The 17,401-nt window shown below is 42.5% G+C and overlaps 1 protein-coding gene across 4 annotated transcripts; it reads left to right on the top strand.

Moving 5' to 3' along the window:
* Window positions 1–1,068: 1,068 nt before the first annotated feature.
* LOC139382939 (tumor necrosis factor receptor superfamily member 19-like) lies at window positions 1,069–16,889 on the top strand. Of its 4 annotated transcripts, none has more exons than XR_011628673.1 (11): window positions 1,134–1,704; window positions 2,147–2,237; window positions 2,581–2,694; window positions 7,220–7,398; window positions 7,560–7,645; window positions 13,016–13,180; window positions 13,337–13,462; window positions 13,631–13,733; window positions 14,271–14,584; window positions 15,464–16,109; window positions 16,276–16,889. XR_011628673.1 is itself a non-coding variant. In XM_071127215.1 (10 exons), the coding sequence occupies exons 2-10, from the start codon at window positions 2,172–2,174 to the stop codon at window positions 15,466–15,468; spliced, it is 1,158 nt and encodes a 385-aa protein (XP_070983316.1). In that variant the 5' UTR covers window positions 1,069–1,704; window positions 2,147–2,171; the 3' UTR covers window positions 15,469–16,889. The 4 variants fall into 4 exon arrangements, 2 of the variants coding, with proteins under 2 accessions (XP_070983316.1, XP_070983315.1); XR_011628672.1 differs by having other exon boundaries at window positions 1,217–1,704; window positions 13,337–13,504; XM_071127215.1 differs by having other exon boundaries at window positions 1,069–1,704; window positions 15,464–16,889.
* The last annotated feature ends 512 nt before the right edge of the window (window positions 16,890–17,401 follow it).

Below are 17,401 nucleotides of genomic sequence, written 5' to 3'. Positions count from 1 at the left end.
ATGGACAGTTTTATAACTACAGTCCCATAGCAGTGTGTCCACCAGGCTGAGATGAACACATACTTGTAGAGATGAAAGCACCTACAGATGGTTGCTATACTTGTGTATTGGAAGGAGGTCTTATACAGAGGAGAGTTGTTTTTCTATTTGTGAATGGCACCATTATATATGTGTGCCATTCATTAAAAAGTCAAGGACTGCAATCTTTTAGTACACAAAAGATATACAACACATAAGAAATGTGTAGGCATTTTGGACTTTTCAAATAACTAACTTAATGTTTATTGTAATGTATTCAAACTAGAGATATTTGCCAGATACATTATTAGAGAAATAGTAAGCGGAGCAACCTTCCGCTGTAGAAATACTGTAGTTCCATTATTTGAAATGTGGGGCATTAATGAAAACATGCAGAAGGCCTACCTCAAGTTTGTACAATCATGACACAAATCTCTAGAATTTATTTACAACATGCCCTAACATGTCTACTAATTGGCTGCTCTGTTTGACTGCATAATGTTACTTTCCTCTCTAGGGCAGGAGTAGAATTATGATTTTGTGAAACACTGAAGGCTAGGCCTATGTGAGAAGGGACACTATTTGCTAAAATTAGCATTAGGCCTTCATGTATTATATTGTAAGGGTTCATAGGTTGTTAATAATTGCATACATTATTTACAGGTCAATTGTAAATTATTATATGGTATTATTGGTCAGGTCAATGTTGTTGCTCTAACAATTAAGGCTTAAGCCACAAGTCTATAAACATCTTCTAAACTCTTTATACGGGTAGCCTAGTGGTTAGAGCTTTGGACTAGTAACCGGAAGGTTGCAGGTTCAAACCCCCGAGCTGACAAGGTACAAATCCCTGAACAGGCAGTTCCTAGGCCGTCAATGAAAATAAGAGTTTGTTCTTAACTGACTTGCCTAGTTAAAAATAAGCTGGTTATAAACCCTTTATAAACGCAGCCTATCTTATCCAAATTGACCACCATAAAGTAGAGACAGTTTGCTTGCTCTCAGCCTCTTTCAGATTGTTAACTTTGTGGCTGGTTTCCTCTCTAAAAGCTGCAGACAGTCGGCCCGACCAATCCCAGAACAGCAGAGTGACGTCATGGCATCTGCAGCTCATTGAGATGAAAGGGAATGTTGAGGGCTGTGCTCAACTTCAAACCCAAGCTTGGCATCAAACAGCGAGCCCTCAGATAAACCAAACAAACAGACCGGGGATCGCACAGAGGGAGGCGGCCCTGGAAGTGGAATAACAACACAACCAGATCTCGACGCCTTGCACTTTACAAACTCTTTGCATTTCCACTTTAGTGATCCCTCTGTCTTGCATGCAATTGTATCGAATTGTGAGGTTATTGTCATGCGATCATAATGACCTGTTTGTAGCTCTAGTGTCCGCCCTGTGATTGCGCTTTGATGTAGGCCTAGAGGCCGATCAGAGATCAGATTACATGTTTTAGATCGCAGCCATCCCCTGCCTTTGATCTCCACGCTGATTTTGTCTTCAATCCGGGGAGTCCTCTGGACTGGAGCAGCGCAGCCGGGCAGAGAGCACATCGCATGGCTGGAATGGTCTGGAGCCCTATGCAGAACGCATAGGAGTGGATATCTGTCTCAAACTACAGCCAGGGAAGGGATAACTAAAGGAAGGGATAACTAAAGACCCGATCAGACTACAGCAGCACATACCAGGTAAAGCGTACAGAGGGCTGCAGTTATTTTGTAGCCTATATGATTTTGAGACATTCAACAAACTGAAACTATTAACATAAATGTTTTGACTTTTGATAAGATAATTCTGTCATAGCCCTGACCGGTTTTGACGCATGACGTCGCATCATTGTCCTCGCTGAATATATAAACTATCTCATCAAAAACATTGTTACAATGTTCCTTCCACAATAGTTGTTACAAAACCGGTATATTGTGATTGGTCACTATGTCTACCTGTTTGGAGGAAAGTGGCTGAGAACAAATATGTACCTACTCATGATTATTGTACACATTTTCACTGGCCATACATTGGTCTTTTTGACACCAATACAAGGTTCCACAATATAACTTTATGTTTTTTGTTGTTGTTGAACAGAGTAGAAATTCTCATCTTCATTCTATATCTCTCTCTCTTTTCCAGACTCATTCCACAGTAGCCCCTCAAAATGGCCTGGATGTTTGGTCAAACCTGGTTACTTCTGCTGACATTTCATGTAATATACTCATCTCTGGTAAGCGTTCTGCATTGAATTTACCCAACTAGTGTAATATCAGGCTTTTGACAGGCCATTTATAGTCTGATCTGTGATCTGTAATGTCCACGTATAATAGCCTTTGTAACAGTCTCCATTCTAAGTTAGTGTTGTCAGATCTGGCAGGACATCAATGTGTGGACGGACAGATATAGTAGTCTACATAGTTTGAGGAGTAAAAGCCAGTGGGTGAAATAGTGGCAGTATTGTAGGGGGATTACGTCCGCTCTGGACTCGGTTCACATTATCTCTTACTGATGAAAGGCATGATGAAACGCAGGAATCCCTAGCTGCTCAGTATCAAATGATTATTCCCTCTCAGGTTCCTGTAACGGCGGAGGAGGAGACCAGTGAATGCAGAGAACAAGAGTACAAGGATCAGCTTGGGAACTGTAAACCCTGCAAGCAGTGCGACGCGGGACACGAGCTATCAAAGGTCTGAAGCCTAGTAATGTACCCTATATAGACAGTAAAACTTAGACATCAACATATTATGTTCTTCTTAAGAGTGCCCTTAAATGTACTGTACTTTACATACAGACTTAAAACATATGTAGGAAATTTAGTCCAGATGATTACACCTCAGTTGAACAAGTTTATAGCATGTTTCATCACAGTTGAAAGGAAACCTTGATCTATAAAAATGAAAGAGAGTGAAACCATGATAAAACTGGATACTAACAGATCACTTAAATCATGTTGGAACTTCATAAACCTGAATAACCTCTGGATAAGATATACACTTGGTAAAAAAACAAAACACAGATCTTTTTTGGGAAAGACCTGCGTTCATCAATAGAATGGATTCCAGTGTTTAGAATAGTGAATATTATCCAGGGGACTGAGGTTATTTATGACTTCCTCTGTTTCATGGAGAAAAGGGCCAAATGGCTTTTGTAGAACACCAACCGCTCTTTAATCAGTCACACCCATACTTCGACCCTCTGTTGCTGAATGGATTCCATTGTTTTTCCCCAAGTTCCCTGTCCAAGTTATTGTCTCAATTGTTTGAAGGAAACCATGCATAAACTTGCTGTACAGTGAGAGGGGAATGCCTTTAATCACTATTCTTGCCAAAGACATGGTGCTCTGTGTGGGCTGTGTAGAAACGGGTTGGGAGGCCATAAGCAAGTTAGTTTAGCAATGCTTTTCCTCCTACCACTTCAACATGTGCTCAGCTAAGCACAGGTAAAAAAGAACGTCCATCTTATACTAAATTGCCCTCTCGTATCATCTGTTGCACACATACATTTCTACCAGGTTGCCTTTTATCTTGTTACACACAGACATGCAGTCAGTGGTGGTACGCTTCAGTGGGCCCCATGTTTCTCTGCCAGTTCAACAGTCATGAATGCTAGACACCCTGGGGGTCCTGGTTAATAATTGGCTGCCTCATTCATTCTAAGTGGTAGCGGGAAGCCATCTCACAGTGGAGGGAGGCTCTAATAAGGCTGTGTGGCTGCCATAGAGACATATGGAATGTGATTATACCATCTTCTGGATGTCTGCCTGTATTGTTGTAAAGCAACATCACAAACATCAATTAGGTCTTCGTTCAGGGAACCACCAAAGCATCAGGGAAGTCTTTTATTAAAATTATCTGATATTTGTCATTTTCATCAACATAACATAACTTAATAGCTACAAGGGTTGCTTTGTTTTTGTCCCCATATCAAACATACATACTGTTAAGAACTGCATTCCTGTCCCCCGTCCCCCCGGTCCCGCTTAAATCTGAACTCAGACCCTTTGGAGTCACCATTAAGTAGGTAACCCCCCCAGGCTATAAATTCAGCCACCAGTGGTTTCAAATGACAGAGATAGCTAATATACCATTCACTTTGACCCAAGTGGTCTCAACAACAATCTTCATTAATATTTTGACCAGGGATGGTATTTAACAAGCTTCCTGGCCTTGAGGGTCAGATTGTTGCGAGCTCTTCTGAGAATCACACAACTCTGGTTTCTTTCTATTAAATCCTCGAAAAATACAGAAGTCCTCGCCTTGTCTTTCATCCAGCATTTCGTCACATTTGCGCAAATCTACGATTCCAAACCATATATACATACAGTACACACAGTACACACAGTACATACAGTACACATAGTACATACAGTACACATAGGAGTGACTGTCCCACATATAGTGCATGCAAGCTGGGAACTGCATTAAGCCACTGGCAAAGAGGCAACATGTCTTTGATTTGTAGACACTAGACATTGAAAGAGTGTGGCAGTGTGTGGAGAACATTAGATGGCACACTGCGTTAACAAACTCATATTGTTTTACGAACTCATTCATTACTGGATCAGATGACTGGCCCCCCTAGAGACTCTTGTAATTCCGTCCTGATCTCTGAACTATCTCCCCGTCTGAACATGCTTTAACCCCAGCCAGCCAGCTCTCTCTCTCCCTTCCCTCCACACAGCTCTACCTCTGTGCTGTTTTGCTTGGCATTCTCACCAAAAACTAGATCTGGAGATAGGAGTAAAATGAGACTTGTAAGCACTGGCTTTTGTGCTCACTTTTTAGGCTAGATCATCCTAAACCCATTGAAGTAATGACACACTTGAAAGCTAATTTACCTATACCCAATTAGCTCCATTTAAACGAGACAGTAGCATTATGTGATTCCTGGCTGCATCCAAAGATGGGATACCTTGACAGCATCTTTAGTGTAAAAAAAAAAAGGTGTTTCCATCCAATTACCAGAGACAAAGGACTGAATTAGATCATTCCGGGATGTTACAGCTCTGCCTGGGTGGAGAGGGGACAAGTTGGCTGAGTTCTCCTTTTGTTCTGTGCCCTGGCCTGTGTACATGGCAGCCCCATCTACTACCATGCAGTGCCACATGAACAGTGTGCCAGCGCCCAGCTTTGTAGGGATCAATCCTCTTAAGGCCCCTTCATCTGGAAGTTGGACGACGCTCCTCTGTCCAAAACCACTCTAAACAGCTCTGCTCTGACTGCTTTGCAGGAGCTAGCCTTCCATGGCGTGCACTAGGAGAAACCCAGGCTCCAGGGTTCACCATCCTCCATGAATCAAAATTGTAACTTTATTTCCTTCTCTCCGTTGTCATCATCTCCCTTCCCTCTTTCTGTCTCACTCTGTCTCTCATCTTTCCACTGTTCCCTGCTCTGCTGGTGTGAAGGTCCTTATATGGAGATCACACAACAACAGCTGCAGTCCTGTCATAGCCTTCCTCCGGCCAGAGCCAAGGCCCAATGTCGTCTTATATGTGTTTAGCTGAAATGGCTAAATTCCTCTGTCTTCTGCCCCGACTCTGTGGGGCCATCACGGGATCCCATCTTTGCCTCACTTTTGAACATTTTCTTAGCCAGTCTGCCCACATTCTGGTGGGACTGCATGCCCAGGCGGTGAAATGTGACAAGGTCAAGGAGAGAAGTGCCCTGTTTGAATCTCACCTTCACGTTAATGATATATGAGCCCCCCCTCCATCAGTCAGCCTGGTCTGGGAATGCAGTGTGGCAACAGTGGTTTAATAGTGGACGGGGGCAGCTGCTGCAGATAACACAATGACTGATGTCATTCCAGCACAGTCCTTTTACTTGGCGTGGGATGTGATGATCAGCAGGAATGTAAATGTTCCTATGACCACAGGAAAACAAGTTTGCCAGCCTCTGTGTGCCAAATAAATACTATTGAATAGTGATTGCATTAACATTAGACTTACTACATACACCCCATTATACATTTGTGGTCAAAACAGAATAGGCTATATTCTCTTGTCCCCATTTTATGAGGTGTACCCATTAATCCAATAGTAAACAGATATACTCATGTTATATAGATAATATATACAAGGTGATAATACTGTATATCTAATATGGGTCCAGTAATATTTTCTATCTTAGATTCGCTATAGAGGTTTAAGCCTGACAACTGAGCTGATTCCATATTAGATCACTCATTCAGTAATAGATGCTGTGCTTTTTAAGTGCAGTACCCATTGTAGGACCAGGAGAGGTATTCAACTTCTTACTCTTGTGCACCTCTCCATAATCCCTGCCCCATATCTAACTGAAGCGTTGCCTACATACACTGGCCTCTCAATCACCAGGACACTCACTGAGTTGTTCCAGAAAGAACCAGTCATACATAAACCCAGCAATATACTTGCAATAATACAACACTGGTTGTCCCCGAGGGCCTTTATCTTTGAAATACCCGCCCATTCTGGATCCTGTTGCGGAAGGTCATGCATTGATTCTGAGAGTCAGGGAGATTATTGCCAGTGTAAGATGTTACCTTATGATCTTGGAAGCCAAGATCATTCTTTAATTCTAGACACCCTGGTCATCCTCCACATACAACACCCGTTCTGCCAGTCACATTCTGTTAAAGATCCCCAAAGAACACACATCCCTGGGTCGCTCCTCTTTTCAGTTCGCGTCAGCTAGCGACTGGAACGAGCTGAAACAAACACTCAAACTGGACAGTTTTATCTCATTCTCTTCATTCAAAGACTCAATCATGGACACTCTTACGGACAGTTGTGGATGCTTTGTGTGATGTATTGTTGTCTCTACCTTCTTGATCTTTGTGCTGTTGACTGTGCCCAATAATATTTGTACTGTGTTTTGTGTTGCTACCATGTTGTGTTGCTACCATGTTGTGTTGCTACCACGCTGTGTTGTCATGTGTTGCGGCTTTGCTATGTTGTTGTCTTAGGTCTCTCTTTATGTAGTGTTGTGTTGTCTCTCTTGTTGTGATGTGTGTTTTGTCCTATATTTATATTGTATTTTTAATTTTATTTTTTAATCCCAGGCCCCCGTCCCTGCAGGATGCCTTTTGCCTTTTGGTAGGCCGTCATAGTAAATAAGAATTTGTTCTTAACTGACTTGCCTAGTTAAATAAAAAGAAATAATTCAGAGCCTTTTTCCAGCTGCCCCCAGCCCCACCTCTCACCCAGAGGGTTTCTCCTGTTAATCCCTCCAGGAATGTGGCTTTGGTTACGGAGAGGATGCCCGGTGTGTGCCCTGCAGAAGCAGCCGCTTCAAAGAAGATAGGAGCCTGCAGAAGTGCAAGCCCTGCCTGGACTGTGGCCTGAACAACCGCTTCCAGAAGGGCAACTGTTCCACCACCAGAAATGCTGTGTGTGGAGACTGTCTGCCCGGGTGAGGGAAGAGCTTAATCACTTACAACAACTACTCTACTTCTACTACCAGTGTACTACTACTCAGTTACTACAGATAAATGGTCAAAGTATTGGTTCGTTACTGCACACAATCAATTAAACATATTTCATAATAATCCAATGCTATGTTGTGTTTAACAGGTTTTACAGGAAAACTAAGCTGAGCGGATTCCAAGATATGGAGTGCATACCATGTGGGGACCCTCCACCTCCATATGAACCACACTGTGAGGACTTACTTTCTCTTACTTTTTTTACTGGAAGTTGTGTAACATCAGAAGAGCCTCTGAGGAAAAGTTCTCATTAAGTTGAACCATTCACATCAGGCCAAGGAATGTAGCCAGTGAAATTACAGGCAAAATAAGGAATATCCGTAGCTTGAATGAGAAGTTGAGAACATCATTAATTAAAACTATTGAACTCCAGGCTAAAAGTACAGCCAAGACCCCAAAAACATGTCAGGCCATAATGCCATAACAAAGCACATACCTTCATCTAAAACATGCCAGCACAAGGCCCTTAGAGTAATCAGAACCACAACCCCAATGGGTGGAGAAAATCACTGTTCATTCAGTAAATTCTCATTGAGCCAGCCAACTATGTTTTATGCCCAAATAAATGCTTAGTTTTACAAGTAGGCCCATAAATGTTGAAATGGATACTGCTAGCATAACAGTCGGTCTTGCCAGAACTGGATTATTTTAGCTGCGACAATAAGACCCACTATCATCGCTCCATTCTCAGGGACTCCATTCTCAGGGACTGTAAAAGCCTCCATCCACATATTTCAAGACAAAAAGAAGCTTCAATGTTTCTAAATAATAGTGTGGAAATGATTGCATTACATCATGCTTCTTTAGTTAGGTCTTGAATTAAATAAGAGAGTGTAGTGTCACATCATGTACAGTAAAATTCTTAAACTTTGTCGTGTAATTTGCTAGCATGTATCCACGGAGGTCTATTGAGCATTTCTTAAAGGTTTTTTTGTTCACAAAGCAGCGGATTGAATTCCAGTAGGACACTACTACATCTCATTAGCCACCTTTTTCCAGCCATTACCAGTGATTAAGTATAACCTTGTGACTTTCGGCACTCACACAGAGAGAGTGGGCTAGCTAACTTATACCTTTGGTAAATGAGTGTGACTTCCTGATGCTTGTGGAGGCCGCAGCTGTTCCTTGAGAAGGTTTGGCAGCGTGTGTGTATCCAGCTAGGTCTAGCACCCCTCTGTTAGATAAATGAAAACGTCTCCAGGATATCAGACAACTTGAACTCACAAACTGAGGTTACATTTGCTCTTTCTGGAGATGGGAAAAAAAATCTACTTACATTTAGTATGTAAATCTGTGTCACACCCTCAATATGAGCTTGTTTAACTACTACCATTTTTGGATAGGACAATAAATATTTATTTTCTAGCAATAACTGTAAAACATGCAGTATTTGTCTAGATAGAGTCTACATATGACTTGACCATATGAAATCACCCTGAACATGGGCCTTGGGACATCTAAGTTATGCATGTCTGTATGTTTGGCTGGCTGTCTGGCTTGCCATTTTGAATGCAGAAGCCCATGAATCAAAATGGCCATTGTCTCCCAGAGAGAGCAGAGCTGGTAGTTACTACAGGGAGTCTTCCAAATGTTTGAAAGCCTTGATCTCTCTTCCTCTAGTGTTATCTTGTGTAGGGTGGTGAAAACTTAAAGGGCAGATCATTATAATAGGCTACACTGGCTCGGGGCAAAGCTGCAGCTGTGCAGGGAGGCCGCTTTTGGAGGAGGCCGTAAATCTTAACGCACTTCAGTCTCCTGGACAGTTTCTGGGGCAGAGTAAAAATTAGATTGTGTTTTATGGGTTCCTTCAGTTGCTTTAATGTATTTCATCTGCAGGAGTTTCTTCTGTGTCACGGTAGAGTTGTACAAGTTGTCTGGAGAGAGGCCGACCGTTGCACCCCCCAATCCCCAGCTCCAGAACCGTTTCGCCATTTTTACTCATTCCAAACAGATTTACGCCAAGGTCATATGAGAATTTAGTCCGTTTTTTCTATTACCAAACCAATAATCATTGCTTCTTATTTAAGATGGAAGCTTAACAGTCAGATAAATATTTTTAGACACTTGTATCTCAAACCAGGATTTCACAGCATACACAAAAGGAAGTCAGTCCAATTTTGTTTGAAGCAAAATGCAGACTCTTATCACCTCTTCATGCAACTGTCATACTTTTCCTAGAGATAGGGCCTGTGGTCAGGGCTACTCAAGACCCTAAAACTCATGACCCGTCCTCCTCATTTCTCTCAACTTTATCTCAGTATTTAATTTCTTCTACTTCTACTTTCCTAACTTCAAAGGTCCGTGTCATGTCTCCTGACCACTGACTGTAAAAAAGTAGTGTTAGCAGCATGCACAGAGTTATCTAGATTGAGTTGAAAACCAACACAAGCCAAATGAGAGCGGTCAACCCTTAAAATCAAGTCCACCAAAACAAAGTCACTCAAGAGCCAATCAGGACTCCCGAGTGGCGCAGCGGTCTAAGGCACTGCTTCTCGGTGCAAGAGGCGTCATTAGAGTCCCTGGTTTGAATCCAGGCTGTATCACATTCGGCCGGGATTGGGAGTCCCACACAATTGGCCCAGCGTTGTCTGGGATTGTCCGGGGTAGGCCGTCATTGTAAATAAGAATTTGTTCTTAACTGACTTGCCTATATAAAGGTAAAATAAAAAATTAAGAATTGACATGAGTAAAGTGTTTATGCTCAGAGCAGCAAAGCGCCTCACCACTGCCGTAATCTAGTATCCATGTAAATGTATAAACCCACAACCCCATGGCAATGCTAGTTTGTTTTTCTTGCAACACTAAAAGGGGTGTTGGGTGTATTTATGATAGGAAAGTCTGTTTAGTCAAAAATACAAACTCTTGGTTGTGGAGGGCTCATACCTCTTTGGCAATGGGAAGTCATTCCAGTTTCACAGGTGATGAATGTGGATGGGGTCACCATTAGTTTTCAGAAGGGACCATTCATACTTCCCACTGGGCAAAAACTGGTTAAATCAATGTTGTTTCCACATCATTTCAACCAAACAATTCACATGATGATGTTGAATCAACGTGGAAAACTGGTAGGATTTGAAAAAAGTAATCAACATAAGATAATTTCTGATTTCTTAACCTAAATCTAATGACAAGGTGAATTTTTTTGTTGATTTCAAATTGAATTCACGTTAGTTGAGTACTCAATCAAATGTAAATCAAAACTAGACATTGAACTAGACGTCTGTGCCAGTGGGTTGGTGGTTCGCTGTCTCTTTGTGGCCTGTCATACACAAGGCCATGCATGGCTTTAAGTTTGGCATTCCCAAAAGTCAACAGGGAGAGAGGAGAGCATGTATCAAAACAAGCAGTTTATTGGCAGAGTGCGGTGGGTTGATACGATCGGCAGGTGAGGTCTCCTCAATGGGTCAGCCTTAATCTGTGTTTGCTGCAGCTGTCTGGGAGTGATAAGAGCTGCCACTGGGCTGGGGGTGTGGGGGAGACAGCTGTCTGGGAGTGATAAGGGCTGCCACTGGGCTGGGGGTGTGGGGGAGACAGCTGGCTGCGGAGGGGAGTGGGGAGGGCTGGCTGGATCAGACGGCCATGACATGGGGTTTCCACAACTGTACAGTGGAAGAAAAAGTCTTAGAGGTTTTCTGCACCATGGTGAGAAAAGGATGTACCTTGCTTGTGTAAGCATGGGTGTAGGTGTTCAGTCAAAATCTTTCAGCAAGTAATTTTGGGTTACTTTGATAGAGGACTTTCCAAAAGATGGATAGGAAGGACATTCAAAGATTTTCTTTAGTTGTTTGATTTAGTGGAGAATGTTACCGTATCCTCACAAAATCATCTCAATATATATCAAGTTATATTCCGCTATATAAACTGTCTAGTGTAATTTATGTATTTGCCTTGATCTGAGCAGTGCACTCCTGTCAAAAGTGTTAGAAAATGGCACTTGGTTTCTGTCATAACAGTTTTGAAGACCTATCTCCCCTGAAACGTCCTAATCTTGTTTTAATAAGCCATTATCACCTGTTTGTTTACAATGTATTTTTAAATGCTTATTTATTTTGCCACCGGGTCAAACTGACATTTTAAGCTTCACCGGCAGTTTGGGATTTTTTTCTTCCTCAGATGGAATGTATGAATCCCCTTCTCCCCTATCCTCTATCCCGCTGGAATAGAAAACCTTTTCCAAGGCTAAAGTAATGTTTACATTGCATAACAAAGCTCTTGAATTTGTAAAGACCAAACCCACTTTGTTTTATGATTCATGTACTAAAAAGCAAACAGTGATTGAAGGGGCCTATTGAAAAATATTTTTCAAACAAAAAATATATTAAACAGATCTCACATAATCACTATTTTCTCTATAAGGGGGGTGGGTAGCCAGTCACTTTGTCATAGTAGGTGTAGTATTACTTTAGGTATTTTGCTCTCTATGTAAACCTACACATCAACTATGCACAGCTCTTGACTCACTTTAAATTCTATAAGAATGTAATTGTGATGAGGGAGAGTAATATTGACCTAAAATTTTAATCACAGATAACACAATCAAACTTCTGTTGCTTTTTAAAATAATATCAGTGGCCTTATTGCACATGTTTGCCTTGTGACTAGACATCCGTCATGTACGAAATTATTCCTCAACAAAGTTTGTTTGCTTTGTTGAGGAATTAAGCAGATAGTTATATCCGATAAAGAACCATTACAATGACATTTTAGTCATTGAACCTTCATTTAGCATAAGGAGATTGTATCTAATTTGTTATGACATCTGGCACATTAAGCCCTGATGTTCCATATCCGTGGGAAAGTGTTTAATGAGAAGCTGTCCTCAAGGCCAGGTCCCTTAATGTGAGAGTGTGTGAACAGTTTGGCGGTGGGGATCCTAGACAATGGCAGCAGTTGCAGTCATGGGATAAACACACATGCACGAATGCACACACACACACACGCACACACACTCACACACACACACACACACACACACACACACACACACACACACACACACACACACACACACACACACACACACACACACACACACACACACACACACACACACACCAGGCTTGTTTCAAAGGTCTGGCCAGACTACACAGACATAATGATGGGGCTGTGTGACTGGCATGAGAGGGCCTTGGGGTGGGGGGATGAATGACGGCAATAACTCATCCTCCGGAGGGAGGGGGAGGGGGGGAATCTACTCCAGACATTCTCCTTTGAGCCTGTCTCCTTGGAGGACTCAGTGGGTCAAAGACAGCTACTACATGCCAGTAATAAACATAAACCTATAATGGACACAATTCAGGTGTAGAAAAATACTTGTTTTCAATATGGCCAGATAGTACTACCAAGGTCAGACAAAGACATGACACAGTCGACTCTAAAATATAGTCATTCTAAAACTATACAATTGAAATGTTTTATTTAATTTAACTTTTTACAACTTCTACTGTAATTTCCGATGTTATTATGTCAGAAGAACTGCAGTGGTGACGTTTGATGCTCATATTGACCTTCTCTCTCTCCCCGTCTCTATCTCTGCCCCTGCAGGCAGCGGGCGGGTGAACCTGGTTCCCATCCCCCCGGTGGTGACCAGCCCTCGGGACATGGCTCTGGCAGCAGTCATCTGTAGCGCTCTGGCCACCGTGCTGCTGGCCCTGCTCATCCTCTGTGTCATCTACTTCAAGAGACAGCTGCTGGAGAAGAAGCCCAGCGGTGAGTGACCAACTTGAATTTGAAAGAAGTCATTACAATGGTGTGGAAATCTCAGTGTAGCATTGGGACCAACAGGTGGCTTTGCTATTTAAATATAGCAGCTGCTATCTTGCACTTGTTTGGGGTCTCCATTATGAAAGTGTATTTTTGCTTCAGCATCTCTAAGGTCCCAGGATGGTCCGTACAGTGGAGCAGAGTTGTCCTGCCTGGACCGACGGAAGCTCCATGACTTCCCTCAGCACCCATGCTGCCAATGTCACCATGGGCCAGGCCACACCTGTGGTAGGTCCAATTACTGGTGGGCTTCTACAAGCACATCAAGTGGTATGGAGTCTTTGACTTTATCACTATGGTACTGGCATTACTGTACGCTGAGGCTTCTTGGCCAGGTCATCCATGCGTTCTAATGGTTGGCGGTCGGTCACACGGTTATTCCTGTGTGATTTCCAGGCCCAGTGCACTTGATCCCCTCCCTGTGCTGTGATGAAATCTGCAGTCTGGGCCGGAGCAGAGACACCAGCCCCTTCCAGTCCCAGATCAGCCTCAACGAGGGGTGAGGACCATGACACAACACCACTCACCTCCACTCAAAACCATCAACCAACATTAATTAACCACCAATCAACATCACTTAACATTGTTCAACACCATCATAATTCATCAACAAAAATCACCATCTATTTTAGTACATGGATGCCCAGATATGACAGTCAGAAGAACAGGTAACAAGCACAGCAACTGATATTGTTTGACATCATGTCTCCTGGAATCCCAGAAAGACCTAGAAGTGTAGACAGACAGACAGACAGACAGACAGACAGACAGACAGACAGACAGACAGACAGACAGACAACCATTGTTGTGGTGGATAATGTTTGCAAAACCAAACAACATTCCTTTACACACCTCTGGTTCAGAACAGGAAGAGAAACACAGACAAGGCCAACAACAGTCTTGTTATGGTGTTAACTTTGGGTCTGTTTGGGAGATTACTGTCAGAGAAGTGCCTCCCTGGGACTGTGGTTGGATCATTATTGCTAGGAATGGGAGAGATTTATGCTGCTGACACAGCCTCCATTTTCCCCTACAGATGCAGCATAAACCCCTGTGAGGAGAACGTCCTGGCCTATCTGAAAGCCCATCCAGAGCCGTGCATCTCCAGAGAGGCTGGCGAGACATGGCCACTCATGCAGAACACCGACTGTGTCGAGAGCTTGGGATCGCCCCGCTACAACCTAGAACCCACAGAGAGGTGCGATGAGGGCGAGGAGGGCGAGGAGAAAGAGGAAGAGGGGTGCACGTTAAGTGAGGACACACAGGAGAAGCCAACTGATCAGAGCCAGGAGAAGACTGGTGCCTTGACAGAGGTCCTCCTTCCAAAGCAGCAGCCATCTTCACTGGAAGGTCAGTGGTGTCTTGCTGTACTGTATGACCTTTAATGCAGACACAGACAGAATGGTCCTCTGTGTACATACAGTTTGAAATTGAGCGATGCTTGGTATATAAAATACTTAAAATGCTCACTTACAGTAGGGTAAGCTTTCCCAGTAATTATACATGAGCCAAGCCAATGAGCGATTAACAAACTCAGTAACATACTATTCTTCACTGTGTTAAGAAAAGAGGAAAGTATGCAAGTGCAAACACTATTAAGCTCAGGAAACTAAAAGCCTTAGGTAAACTATGCCATGAAAGGAATGTGCTGTAAAGAAACATCACTGCTTCTCCTTCCCCTCAAAAACTATTTAGAATTCTTCTGCATAGCAGGTTCCCACCGGATTAATATGAAATGGAACCGATAAGAAATGGTTGTCCATTAAAACAGATACACGCTATTTATGGAAAAAGCTTTAGTGTATCTGCCAAATGGAGCTTCAGAACCAGAGCAGACTGCCTGAACTGATGGAATCCAGTGAGTGGGAATGAGCTCAGAGCAGAGCAGCAGAAGCCCCAGCAAAGCAGTCATGTAGAAAGTTACAACACAGAGGCTATAACACAGAGGCGTCAGGACAGAGAAGACATTCTGTGTCCTACCAGCCTAGTTCAAACACACACACACACACACACACACACACACACTTATTTTACCATAACTGTTGCACACCCTTTGATCGGCAGGGACAGTGGTGTCCATTGAAACTGGAAGCAAAGATAGGGCCAGGCCGCAATCCTAGCCGAGCTTTCGGATGATATTGTTTTAACTGACTCGGTCCCTGCCTGGCCTGTGTTAGGTAGATAGATTACTAATGACCGTGTGTGCTTTTCTCCTCTCTCTTTTTCCAGGATGACATGGATTTAGTTGGCTCGCGTTCCACCCTTGAACCACCCTGGACCGGAAAACAGTCCAGAAAGATCCCGTTTCAGATTACATTAGCCCACACACCAATTTCAAAATAGTGTGTGGCACACAATCTCTTTCAAGCGGCTTGTGACCCACGGCCTTCCGTCACGCATCTGAAGCGACTATGTAAATAAATGCAAACAAAAGCACTTCACTGTAAAATAAAGCACAAGAGCAGAGACTGAAAAGAAATCTATGCACAACGCGATGTTGCCGGGCCAGAGGCTGATATAATGAAGTTCAAATGATGACAAAATGACTGTTGACTGGTACAAAGTAAATAGAAGCCATCCCCTTTGTTTCTGATGTCTGCTTAAGAATGTCTTACATCTACTTATGTAGGTGACTAGCAGCAACAGTATCACAGATCTGGCAGTGTGACTATTGGTGTGTCTTAATAACTGACAACGTCTCCTTTAAAGGGCCTAAGAGAAGCACGTCAAAACGGACATCTGTGATTTCTGGTGCACATTGAAGACAGTCTAGATAATACTGAATAAGACCTTTTAAGGATTGGACCCTTTTCTTTTTCAAATTTGGCCTAAAATGACATACCCAAATTTAACTGCCTGTAGCTCAGGCCCTGAAGCAAGGATATGCATTTTCTTGGTACCATTTGAAAGGAAACACTTTGGAGTTTGTGGAAATGTGAAAGGGTTGTAGGATAATATAACACATTATATCTGGTAAAAGATAATACAAAGACAAAACCAACTTTTTTTTTTGTACCATCATCTTTGAAATGCAGAGAAAGGCTAAAATGTATTATTCCAGCCCGGGTGCAATTTAGATTTTGGCCACTAGATGACAGCAGTGTACCTGCAAAGTTTTAGACTGATCCAATGAACCATTGCATTTCTGTTCAAAATGTTGTGTCAAGACTGTCCAAATGTGCCTAATTTGTTTATTAATAACTTTTCATGTTTAAAACTGTGCACTCTCCTCAAACAATAGCATGGTATTCTTCCACTGTAATAGCTACTGTAAATTGGACAGTGCAGTTAGATTAACAAGAATTTAAGCTTTCTGCCAATATCAGATATGTCTATGTCCATTGTTCTTGTTACTTACAACCTTATGCTAATCGCATTAGCCTACGTTAGCTCAACTGTCCCGCAGGGGACCCACCGATCCTGAAGAACAATTAGGAATGTTTGTGTGTGATATCAAATTGGTTGTAGATCTTGTAAAATAGAAAATAGGTCAATATTTTTGTAACGTAGACATGACTGACTAGTGACAAATATGCCTGTTTTTTTCAGTTGCAGTATTGGTGGTTGTGCATAATTTTTTTTATACACTTCCACAATTAAATTTAATTTGATATAATTGTTCATATTTGTAAATAAACCACTTCAACAAGACAAACTATGTGATCTTGATTGTTGTTCAAATATCTCTAGTGAATAGCACTGAAATGGCCCATCTTAAATCCTACACCAAGGACCTCAGACAACCTGCAATCATCACTACATCACACATACTACATTCACTTCAATATACAGTGGGGTCTCTTTCTGAAACTCAACATATTACTTCCCCCAAAATAATATGATTGGATTTGGTTCAGAACAAGATACATACAAGTAATGAAAATAAACCTTCCTTTAGCGATTTCATATTTAGGACATTATTCATGGCTCTGTGCGATGTACAGTAGGCCCTCATGTGGGTATTACAGCTACCCAGCTCGCTCCTTTTGATATCATGTTCACACCTTGATTAACCATCTGAAGGTAGTCCCACCTCACCGGGTGACGTCCAAGGTCTGATATCAGTGCTAGGCAAGTAAAGCTCCCGAGTAGTGCAGCGGTCTAAGGCACCACTACAGACCCTGGTTTGATCCCGGGCTGTTTCACAACCAGCTGTGACTGGGAGTC

This window comes from Oncorhynchus clarkii, chromosome 24 (assembly GCF_045791955.1).
Source record: "Oncorhynchus clarkii lewisi isolate Uvic-CL-2024 chromosome 24, UVic_Ocla_1.0, whole genome shotgun sequence".
Classification (NCBI taxonomy): domain Eukaryota; kingdom Metazoa; phylum Chordata; class Actinopteri; order Salmoniformes; family Salmonidae; genus Oncorhynchus; species Oncorhynchus clarkii.
Note: the sequence above shows the minus strand (reverse complement) of the source record. Positions and strands in the feature narration are given on the sequence as shown.

Excerpts from the sequence above, each read along its gene's own strand:
- LOC139382939 (XM_071127214.1), top strand. The coding sequence starts at position 2,172 with ATGGCCTGGATGTTTGGTCAAACCTGGTTACTTCTGCTGACATTTCAT. Across the intron at positions 13,505-13,630 it reads TTCTACAAGCACATCAAGTG|GCCCAGTGCACTTGATCCCC; the intron begins GTATGGAGTCTT and ends TGTGATTTCCAG. Across the intron at positions 13,734-14,270 it reads CAGATCAGCCTCAACGAGGG|ATGCAGCATAAACCCCTGTG; the intron begins GTGAGGACCATG and ends TTTCCCCTACAG.